Raw genomic sequence first — 11,991 nt, forward strand, 5'->3', positions numbered from 1 at the left:
CTTTGGCAGATGGAATAGTACCTGCACGTGTGCAGCAGTTGGAAGAGCCTTCCATGGACACTTTAGAGTCATGAGAACTTTTAAAATTCTCTTGAGCTTTACAACTATTTCCAAGACATTGCTTTCCAGGCTTGTGAAAAAGCTGACTTCTCTAAAGGCCACGTGCTCTCTCCCCTGTGGGCCAGTGTCATTGTCATGAAACAGAGAAGGCTCCCAAAACAAGACAAGAACTGGTGTTCGATATGGAGCTACATATAGTGACTCAACTTCATCTACAGTTTTGAAGCATTTGGTGGCCTTAAAGCTTCAATCATTAGGTGTTTTTTGGCTACTTCCTCCATTTCATTAGTTGTCGTCGGTCTGTTCATATTTTCTATTTCTGTTTTGTTCAGTTTTGGGAGAGTGTATGTTTACAGGAATTAACCGTTTCTTCCACATTGTCCAGTTTGTTGGCATACAGTCGTTTATAATATTTTCTTACACTCCTTTGCGTTTCTGTGGTGTAAGCTGTTACTTCTGCTCTTCTACTTCTCATTTTATTATTTGGGCCCTTTCTCTTTTTTCCTTAAACTTCAGTCATTAGAGTTTTCTATGGGATTCAATCATTTCAAGATACATCCTTTTAGGTAACTAAATGTTTTTCTTAAATAAAGTGGAAAATTACCCTGGAAAAATGAATGTTTCCTTTTTTGGTTTTTGTAAAGTTAAATTTATTGGTGTGACATTGAGTAATAAAATGATATAGGTTTCAAGCGTTCAGTTCTGTGATACCATCTGTATATTGCATTGTATGCCCACCACCCAAAGTCAGTCTTCTTCCATCACATATTTGACCCCCTTTGCCCTTTCCTATTTCCATCCCCCCTTTCTTCCGGTAACCACCACACTGTTGTCTACATCTATGAGTTTCTGTTTGTTTTTCTTGTTCCTTTATTTGTTGGTTTCAGTTTTATATCCCACTTATGAGTGATTCAATTTCCATATGTTGTCTTCTTACATATACAATGACCGAGGCCATTGCAATTGCCAGCACATAACTGACCATTATTTATATATTCGCAAAGATTATTGGCAGTGTCAGGTTTTGTTAATTGGTGCCTAGAGAGAGAGAAAATTTTATTCTATTTTATTTTATTAGTATTTTTATTGTTCAAAATATTACAGATGTCCCCTTTATTCCCCATCGACCCCTTCTACCCTTACTGATGCCTCTCCAGGCTTTCACCACAATATTGTCTGTGTCCATGGGTTGTGCATATATGCATATAAATTCTTTGGTTAATCTCTCCCACCCACTCCCACCTTCCCTCTGAGATTCGTCAGTCTGATCCATGCTTCTATGTTACTGAATCTATTTTGTTCATCAGATTATTGTGTTTAGATTCCACATATAAGTGAGGTCATGTGATATTTGTCTTTCTCTGCCTGGCTTATTTCACTTAGCATAATCTGGTAAGGGCTAATTTTCAAAGTGTACAAAGAACTTGTACAACTCAACAAGAGGAAGACAAACAATCCAATTTAAAAATGGGCAAAGGACCTGCATAGACACTTCTCCAAGGGGACATATATACAGATGGCCAAGAGACATGAAAAAAAATGCTCAACGTTGCTAAATCATCAGAGAGGAATTTCTATTTTAAATAAAATTTATTTCATATATCAATTCTAGTTTTAAAAATTATTATGCATTTATTAAAGTATAAAAAACATTTCTTTGGCAGATTTATTTATATATAAATAATAAATAATATTTGTTCCATTCAAATGTTAAGGAAGGAAAATGGCAGAGTAAGAAACTCCAGAATACTGGTCCACTAAAACAATGATAAAGCTGACAAAAACTGTCTGACTCAACTTTTTCAGAAATCTGGAATCTAATTTTAAAAAATTACAACTGGTGGGCTTCTTTATTGAAGAAAAAAGCTTCTAAGTTTTGGTAAGAATGTATTTGTTTCATTCAAAAGTAAATGAGCCCTGGCTAGTGTGACTCAGTTACTTAGAGCATCATCCCTTATACTGAAGGGTCACGGGTTCAATTCCTGATCAGGATACACACCCAGGTTGTGAGTTCCATTCCTATAGAGGAAGGAACCTATCACATTGATATTTCTCTCTCTCCTACTCCCTTCCTATCTCTCTAGAATCAATGAAAAACATATCCTCAGGTGAGGATTTAAAAAAAATAAATAAATGAAAGATGCTAAAAATGTTTTAGTCCTGATTGTTATCCACATGTGCTTGACAAATAGAACTTTTTAAATTTATTTTAATAACATGCTAGGATGAACTGAGTACCTTCTATACGTTAGCATTTTAATAAGAAAATTGGTGTAATATTATAAGAGCAGTTTTCAAAATTTGTGTCAGGACTCCTTTTAACTATTAAAAATTATTGTGGAACTCAAAGCAATTTTGTTATTTGGGCTATAACTATTCAAATCTGTCACATTAAAAATTAATTCTTATATATTAAAAAGATTCACTTAATTATATTTAACAATAATAAATACATATACATTTCATGTTAATACAAGGCTAATGATATCCCCCCCAAAAAAATAGTGCCAACATTGACACTGCTTTATAGCTTCGCAAATCCCTAATTGTCTAGCATAATAAAAACAACTGAAGCTTTATATCTGCTTCATATTTAGTTTGTTTTGATATATTATGTTATAAAGCTTCAGAAATACTTCTATTCACTCAGAAAAAAAATAAGACTGAAAGAGAAAATCACATTTCAATATTATTATGAAATAGTTTTGACTTCACGGTCCTCTCAAAAGTGTCTTTGTACATTATGTAGTAATTTACTATGATTCAGAGAAATGAAAATTAAGCCTATACTTAGAAAATCAGCTGATTTCTACTAGGGTATAAATTATTAGCCTCCATACAAAGCATTATTGCTATTCATTTCTAAGGATGAAATATTTGAAGAGTTCTGAGTTGGAGTAATCAGGATCAGGTTTAATAGAAAACTTCACATCATGCAATTTAACATCTAATCACATGCACACTAGATAATTAATATTGCTATTCTGGGTCTGGTGTTTTAAAATAGCAGGAAGATACTTACTGGTCCACCATAAAAGCTGAGCCATCTAGTGAAGCTGATTCCAGGTGACTGCTGTTGTAATATGAACTGATCCAAATCTTTCCCTTTTGACACTGCATCATTGACAATTTTTTTACAAAATCCTGAGTAGAATGAGAACAGACAAAAACCAACAACCTGGTACCTTAGGTTGCTTGCCTATGTATATGCAATTTAAAATTTGTATTTACTTTATTAAACATTTTTATTTTATCTGGAATTATAGCACTATAATAAAAAATGCTAGGGATTTTTTTTTTTTGGCAACTCACTAATAACCAATAATTTATTTATTCATCAAACAACTATTGTGGAGCCCTTATAACACTCTGAACACTGTGTTGCGTTTTGAGCATTGAAAGGCAATAAATAGACTTGTTACCCAAGGATTTAAGGAGGATGCAAATCAATTAATTAAGGAATTGCCTGTAAAGGGAATTACATAATAAAATGACAGTATTTATCAGGAACTTTTACAGGACCAGGTGATCAAAATAAATGTTTTCATATTATAGTGGTTTTAGGATAAACCAGAAAAATAAATAGGCATTTATTAGGGTAAAGTTACAAAGGGTTGGGGAGAGGATGGTAAAACTGTGAGGAGACTGAACTACACTTTAAGAAGCACAGGAAAGAAGTAGTTAAAATAAGTGGGTGAAGAAGTAGAAATGTTAAGTTGTTGGTGACTAAGGGAGTTGCAGAGAGGCAAGAGTCCAGACGTGAATAAAACTTGCACAGATATACGGCTTAGGGGCTTTGTACTAGGCCCAGAAGAGTTTCCAGAAAAGGAACAGCACAATCGGGTGTGTATCACATCAGCCTCCCTGCACTGAAACACTGATCTCAGAAGACAGAAAGCCCAGAGCCCAAGAAATGCCTCCTGGAGAAACTTACTACAATTTAAGAAACATATACTTATTTTTACCATCTCTTTTTCAGTCTCTAATTTAAGAAAACTTGAAAGCAAAACTGAACAACGAACTTCACAATCTTCCCAAGGACTCATATTGTTAGAAATAGAGTAGCAGTTTTCCCCATGTTGGTGCCAGTTGTCTTCACAAGGGTGACATTTCCAACCTAAAGAAAAAATTAGAGTAAGTCTAAGTGTCTCATGTTAGTATATTTATATATAGAAATATATGTGTTTACATTGTGAAAAATAGATGATAAGCAATATATAAATTATATTAATTAATTAATTATTGTATATGCACACAAATAAACACACAGATATTGTTATTTTCTAACTCTTAGAAAGTATGACTTGGTCCCTAATTACCTTGAACTTTTGTTGATAGTGATGGAATCCCTGAATTACCTGAAAACAATCCCTTCTGGTCTGTTTCCTGACTGGAAGTGAAATTTCCTGAACATGGCTCTGTTACTAAGGAACAAATGACAAATATCAGTGTGGTTTGTCACATTTGTCCTAAGATAAATTTGCTATTGCACAAAACACTTCATTTGTTATGTGACTACATATAGGAAAAAATACATTAGCAATGACATCTAAAAGGCTCAATATAATTGGAGAGGCATACACAGACAAATCTAATAATAATACAAGTCAGATTGGAAAATTAATGTAATACAGGTAAGAGCACAGATTATAGAGCAATTGATTCTGCTTAGGAAAATCCTCAGCGAGGTTTCTCAGAAGTAATCATGGTGTAAGTTTAAGTAAGAGATAAAGGTTAACAGGTAGCAAAAGAAAGACAAGCTTTTATTTCAGGTGGATGGGACAGTAGGAATGAGCCTCAGGGCAAAGTCATGAAAGTTCAATGGAAAGGCCAGGTTAGTAATTTGATGTGCCTCTTAAAATCACCTCTAGTACAGAGACAATCCCAACAATAAACTGGTACTGAGGAAATTACATTAGAAAATAAAAATAAAAAATAGTAAAGAGATTCCTTTCTATGAGAAGTGAACAAGCTGACTCCTTTTCTATCATAGAGACTTACACTTTGTGGCTAAGATTCCAACAGACACAAGGAGCCCCAAGCAGATGATCCCCAGAATCACTGAAATTAACTTCCATGAAGAAGGCGGAGCAGAACAGCCTATTAGAAGGAGATCAGTAAATTGGTTCAAACATTAGCTTCTATATGCTTATTCACAATTCTTTAAATTTTTCAATTATAGTTTATATTCAATATTATTTTGTATTAGTTTAAGGTGTATAGCATAGGAGTTAGGCAATCATTTACTTTACAACATGTTCTCCATGATATTGCAAGTACCCACCTGGCACCATACATACTTATTACAATATTATTGACTATGTTTGCTATATGTACTTTGCATCCCCGTGACTGTTTTGTAACTACCAATCTGCATTTCTCAGTCCCTTCACCTTTTTCACCCAGTCCCCCAAGCACCCTGCGCTCTGGCGCCCATCAGCCTGGCCTCCTTGTCTCGGAGTCTGTTTCTGTTTTGTTTCTTGAGTGTTTCATAACCAAACTCCAAAGGCATGTCTATAGGCCTTACGCAGCTGTGTGATTTTGCTCGTCTGCCACTTCATTATGTAAAACTGTTCTGGAGTTCATAGTCTTGATATTAATTTTAATATCAAATGCAGGAGTGAAATATTTATACTGTTTTTAAAATAAAATATATAAAAGTTACATGCAACACTTTTATGCAATTTGAAAATTTGAGGAAAGATTAACAAGAAATTAAAAGCCAATCACGAATTGTTTCACACAGAAGCACACCACTATCACTTTGTTTTATTACCTTGACTATGTCTATTTTAACAAATTAAAAGTTTTAACTAATTTTTACTATTTTAACAGGTCATTACATTTTTAATAAATGTTTGTAAGCTGACTGTATAATATTCTCTCTCATGTATATATCATAAATTTTGACTCTTCTCTCTTTTCAGACATTGAGGTAATTTCTGCTTTTTTCTATGATAAAATATATTGCAATATAGTTTGTCATCAAATCTGCTACTATCAAGGTTGACATTTTATAGGCAAACATTGTGGACTCTAGTTTCAATTTACATTTTTTTCAGTTACTTGAATGTGAACTCTTTAATGTACATATTAACTATTTTTATTTCTTCTGTGAATAATCTGCTAGCATATTTTTGCCCATTGGTGATTTTAATGTTGTAAATATTTATTTTAATGAGCCTATTATATATTCAGAAGGAGAAAATAAGAAAACATTTACTCTTTATGCTCCAGTTTTTACATGTGGGAGTTAAGGGTTACAAAACAGTATATACAGATTAAAAGTTTGAACAATTAATTTTTAAATTAATTTCTCTACATCAAGCATAAAATTGTTCAGACACTTAGATATTTACACTAGTGAAAATCTAAAGAATTAGATATTCAAAAAGGTGACTGTATCAAAAGGTTAAGTATGCATCACTGTGCTTTTTATATATGTTAAAATATGGAAACAAACTATTCAAATGGCACTATTTCCCCAAATGCATACAGTCATACATGGTTAATAAATGATGAAAATAAAACTGTGCTGATAAAATAGAAACATAATAACGGCAAAATGTTGAGTGAAAAATATATTTTATGTATTTGATAATGGCAGGTGTAGTTATTTTATTTTTCAATTACAATTTACATTCAATATTATTTTGCGTTAGTTTCAGGTGTACAGCATAGTGGTTAGACAATTACATACTTTACAAAGTGTTCCCCTGATATTTCCAGTACCCAGCTGGCACCATATACAGCTGTTACAATATTGTTGACTATATCCGCCATGCTGTGCTTTGCATCACTGTGACTATTCTGTGACTACCAATTTGCATTTCTCAGTCCTTTCTCCTTTGTCCCCCCAGCCCCCTTCCCCTTTGGCAATCATCAGTCTGTTCTCTGCATCTATGAGTCTGTTTCTATTTTGTTTATTACTTTATTTTGTTCTTTAGATTCCACATGTAAGTGAGATCACATGGTATTTGTTTTTCTCTGGCAGATATAATTTTTTAAATTAAATAAATCAAATAACCACAAATTCACATAAAGTGTGAATCTGATTAATTTTATTTCTTAAATTATTTAGCATTGTGATTGTTAACTTCAAAGGATTACATATAGTAAATTAAATAACCTTGTGCAAAATGTATTTGCTCACTTGAACTGTATTTACTTGATCTAAAGTTTAGGTCCTGTTGGACAATGTTTGTCATTATCCACAGTCACAGAGTATTTTAAGATTGGGGAGGTTAGAGTTTCGTTTGTGTGTAAAATTTTGTGCATTTGTTGCATTCAATTTCAGACATATTTCAGACATTGTTTTAAAAGTGTCAAGTAAAACAATAAAATAAAAGTGAGAAAGCTACGAACCTGGGTGCCCAGAACACATGGTCCCTTTACTTTCAGAGACATTAGCTGTCCTCTGCCGTTGGGATGAAAAAACTTGCACCTCAGAGTAAGTCACACTTTCTTCTCCCATTTCTAAGAAACAGAAATGTATGGAAGGTGACATGAAAGATTTACTACGAATGCATTGGCCATAGACATGCCATCGCCAAAATAAATGGTGTGTAAAGATGTTATCTGGATTATAGTTAAACATAATAAATAACTTGGCGCTTCTTTCATGTTACAGAATAGCTCTAAGAACAGATGATCATTAAAGTTTATAAAAGACTTAGAAACAAATTTTTATGGCATATCATTCTTTATTACACTCAAATTAAATATTTTTTAATTACAAGTTACCAAATTACAAATTGATCGCACATGTTGAATTAATCACTGTCATTGCATAATAAATAAAAGATTTTTTAAGCCAGGCTGTGGCAAGTTTCCCAGCTTTACTTAACCTGAACCTCTTTTGGCCTTTGTCCCATGGCATCTACCTCCATGCTTAGTAGCCTACTCTCCTTGATTATGATATGTTCTTATGGACCTTCATGCTTCTGGTTAAACTCTTCTCTCTTTTTAGTATAGATTTGTTTGCCTGTATTGCTCCATTATCATCAGGTAATTTAAAAAACTATGACAAATTCTACCTCTGTCAAGAAAACAGATCTTTCAGTAAGAATTTACCTCTCTCTTTGCACGAACTCTCCTCGTTTATAACATTTCTCTTTAAACCCATCACACCTTTTGTTTTGTTTTGTTTTATACACCCATTTCCTCACTGGGACATACTCTGTCGGCAGAATTCACATCTTACTAATTTTATTATTATTACCATTACTTATTAGGTTCATTTGTGCACTTTATAATTCCAACAACTTGACTTTGATGCCAATCTGAATATTTTATACATCAAATACATTCTAGCTCAAAAGGAATCTTAAAACTTTTTTAAAAAGCTTTGCATATGTTTTCAGTGCCTAAACAGTCCATGGCTATTCCATGTATTACTGAATGTACAAATCTAATAGTAAGTTTTCTGCACTTTTTTTCAAGTAGAATTTTGGATTTCTTTATTTTCTTCAAATATCTTTCTATATAGAATTAAGAATTTCATTCCAAGTACTTCTAATGATCTCATTTCAAACGGTTATCCTAATCAAGAAAATATATTCAGGTCTGTTCTGGTCTGCTTTCTTGTCATCTATTTATCTATCAATCAATCTATAGATCTTTCATCTATCTGAATATGTACCTCCTTATTTATAAATATCACTTTTCATGTTTCTATTCAAATTATTTTGATCAAATTATATTTAACAATTTTTAAAATACTATACATTAAGTAAGATAAATTAATATCATGAAAAGTACCTGCTTTTTAGAAGAAGATGCCAGGATCTTTGCAGAACACGTATTTCCTGGGAATGAGATTATAATTCTTGGGAGAAAAGTCTGAGTATAAGAATTCTTGATGATCCTTGGTATAAAATCCAATGCAGAATATAAAGAGAAGACAATAAATAATAGTCTAATGTCTTTGTTTGTCCTATACATGAAATTAATAGATGAGCAGAGTCTGAAAATAAGTGCTTTCTGGATGCAACCACACAGGAAACCCTTACATCTAAAAACATCACCAGATCCGGGGCTTTCATCAATCTAATCTTTAGTTACTTTAAAACACCTGGTCTGTTTGCAGTAATGCTCAATATGGTTTACTCAGCTCTTGGACTTTGAGACAACAAAGTACAGATTTTTTTTCATTAGGAAAGTAACCCACTTCCACCAACACCTCCTGCAAAGTATCATTAAACATCATATCTTATTTTTAATTACTGTTCTAGGAACTAGAGCTTTAAGAGTAATGTTTGTGGTGCCACTTTTTGGTCTCTTCCATTTCAAGAATAGTTATGCTATTTAGCTCTGGGAATTTTGCACACTTTTTCTTAGTACAAATGAGCGTTATGATGCTTTTGTCATAATGTAAACTCTTTCAAAAGTCGGTATCTGTGAAACAAAGATAAAAAAGAGAATTTATGAAACATACAAGTTTTAGCCACATTCAAATATAACCCATAACTCTCAAAAATAATTACATTCCCTCAATTATGAGGTTAGTCCATTATTTAGAACTTTAGCATTTAATATTTAGAATTTAATAATTTTTCTCCTTTGGCTACTTGAAAATTTTAAAAGACTTTGAAAATTATTATCCAGTTATATTAAGTGAATTTCTCTTAAAATTGGAAAATTGAACAGAATTCAAGCTCCTACATACAGAGAAAGTTGGTCATATTGAAGAAAATGGTCACTAGTTCACTTGTGAATACAGAAATGCTGCAGGAAAACTAACAGGGGCCTTTTTATGCTTTTTCCTAGTTTTCTGTTGGGAGGGTCTGTCTTCATATCCACTGTTTGGCTACAACATTACATCAAAATTTTGCTAATAACTGTGCATATATTTATCACAGTTCATTATATTTCCTTTGGTTTTAGCATCATTTGTCATTTAAATTTTTAATGGAATTAAATGTACCTGTCTTGCCTATGAGCTGAACTTATAAGGGTGAATAAAGGTTAACTAGAGGGGGAAGTAAATGGGAAAAGCTTAGTAGGCAAAGGAAATAGCATTTGCACATTTCTTATCCAGGAATGAACCTTGTATATTGGTGGAATTATTTTTTGTGTTTATTACTAAATATTTTATCTCATTTATCATTACATAAATAGGGTTTTTCATCCACTGTCTTCTAATTGGTTTTATTTGTGTAAGAAAATACTATCTATTTTAGCATATTAATTTCACAACCTGCTAATTTGCTGAATTTCTTATTATTTGAGCTGGGTTTATCATTGATTCTCATATTATTTCTGTGTGTTATCATATCTTGTGGAAATCAAAAGGTTTTTTATTCCATTTTTATCTTTTTATTTATTGATTTTTTTTCCTAGCCTAATTACATTGGCCAACTTGACCAGGACAACCTTAATGAAGAGTGGAGATAATTGGCATTCAGTGGAATATCTCAAGAGTTCTACAAAGTAGAACACTGGCTTTAAAATGCACACACACACATGTACACATAAGTATATATATGTACTTCACTCGGTAAAAGTCTCCATATGTTTTTACTTTTTTGAGTTTAATGTGAATATGTAAATATTATATATGAATATATAAATATATAAATATCAATATATATTGATTAATGTTTGTGGATGCTTCAGGTGCACTTGAAAAGAAGGAATATTTTCTATTATCAGTGTGTACTGGTCAACATATATCCAAAATACTGACAATATTACTTAATTATTTATAACATAATTTATTTTTTGTCCAAGTTTTCTGTCATATATTGAGTGTGGCCTGTTAAAATCACCTTTTTTTTCCAGTTAAAAATATTCTTACTATTCCCAATAAGCAGTTACTTTTCATTCTCCCCTCTTTCCAGCTGCTGGCACCCAGGAATCTGCTTTCTGTATCTGTGGATTTAGCTATTCAGGATATTTCATGGAAATGGAATCACACTATATATACAGGGTGGGGCATAAGCAGGTCCACAATTGTGAATGAGTGAAACACAGAGTGTATTCTTGTATTGTTATTAATTTTGTATTATTTTCCATACGAACTACTGTAAACCTACTTCCACCCCACCCTGTATGTCACCTTTTAATATCTTTCACTTAAGCGTAATGTGTTTGAGGTTCATTCACATTCTAGCCTGTGTCAGGATTCCATTCCTTGTTATGGCTGAATGACATTCCACTGTGTGGATGTGCCACAGTTTGTTTATCCATTCATTGACGGGCATTCAGGATTTAGCACTCTATTACTCTCCTGAGTTTGATCAGTTCCTGTTCGACTTCAATCATTTTTAAAATTTTGCATCTCTGTTCTTTTTATGACTCTATGAGGCTATCTAATTTAATTTGCAGTACTGTGCTACAGTTTTCTTCGGCTTTGTGGTTGTTTCCTCTTTTAGGTGCACGACTTTTCTTAGATAGAAAATATTCTATTCACATTTTTGAACACTTAAAAAGGTTTTAGATAAATGTAGTCTGTTGGGGACTTTTTATTCCTATTTTTATCTGGTGGCTAAGATCCCTTGTCAGAGAGCTTCCTCTCCTGTCTGATCTGCCCTATTTGGTGCAGTTTCCTTTATGGATGGTCCTGATGTGGAGCTGGGGAGACGAAAGCATACATTTCTTCTCTTTTATTACTTCAGGGTTCTTAAATCCTCCAAATTATTTACTGGCTTTTACCCACATCTCTAAGATGCATCACCCCTTCTTTCTTGTATGCTTCAACTACAGGAAAAAAATGTTTTTTCAAGTTTCTCATTTCTTATCTCACATTGCAAACCCTTCCTCAGTTATGAACTACCAAATTCCAAACTGTTTTAAGTATTTTGGAATTTATTGTTGCAGCTTTATCTTCCTGGGTTGATTATGTGTGTCCTTCATGTATGGCCTCTGTTCTTCTCTTTGTAATGGAATATTTTAAGGACTAAACCCCATACCCCGTAGCTTAGACATTTA

General features: G+C 32.8%; 1 protein-coding gene across 1 annotated transcript; it reads right to left on the bottom strand.

Annotated features, from left to right (window-relative positions):
* Positions 1–971: 971 nt before the first annotated feature.
* LOC107544043 (natural killer cells antigen CD94-like) lies at positions 972–7,534 on the bottom strand. Its single transcript, XM_016221784.2, has 6 exons — positions 7,426–7,534; positions 5,062–5,160; positions 4,380–4,484; positions 4,026–4,177; positions 3,083–3,204; positions 972–1,098 (listed from the first exon to the last, which is right to left on the bottom strand). The coding sequence occupies exons 1-6, from the start codon at positions 7,532–7,534 to the stop codon at positions 972–974; spliced, it is 714 nt and encodes a 237-aa protein (XP_016077270.2).
* Positions 7,535–11,991: the final 4,457 nt, after the last annotated feature.

Source organism: Miniopterus natalensis, chromosome 2 (assembly GCF_054644295.1).
Source record: "Miniopterus natalensis isolate mMinNat1 chromosome 2, mMinNat1.hap1, whole genome shotgun sequence".
In the NCBI taxonomy this organism is placed as follows: Eukaryota; Metazoa; Chordata; class Mammalia; order Chiroptera; family Miniopteridae; genus Miniopterus; species Miniopterus natalensis.

Excerpts from the sequence above, each read along its gene's own strand:
- LOC107544043 (XM_016221784.2), bottom strand. The coding sequence starts at position 7,534 with ATGGGAGAAGAAAGTGTGACTTACTCTGAGGTGCAAGTTTTTTCATCC. Across the intron at positions 4,178-4,379 it reads ACTATCAACAAAAGTTCAAG|GTTGGAAATGTCACCCTTGT; the intron begins GTAATTAGGGAC and ends TTTTTTCTTTAG. Across the intron at positions 3,205-4,025 it reads TAGAGACTGAAAAAGAGATG|GATTTTGTAAAAAAATTGTC; the intron begins GTAAAAATAAGT and ends CATTCTACTCAG.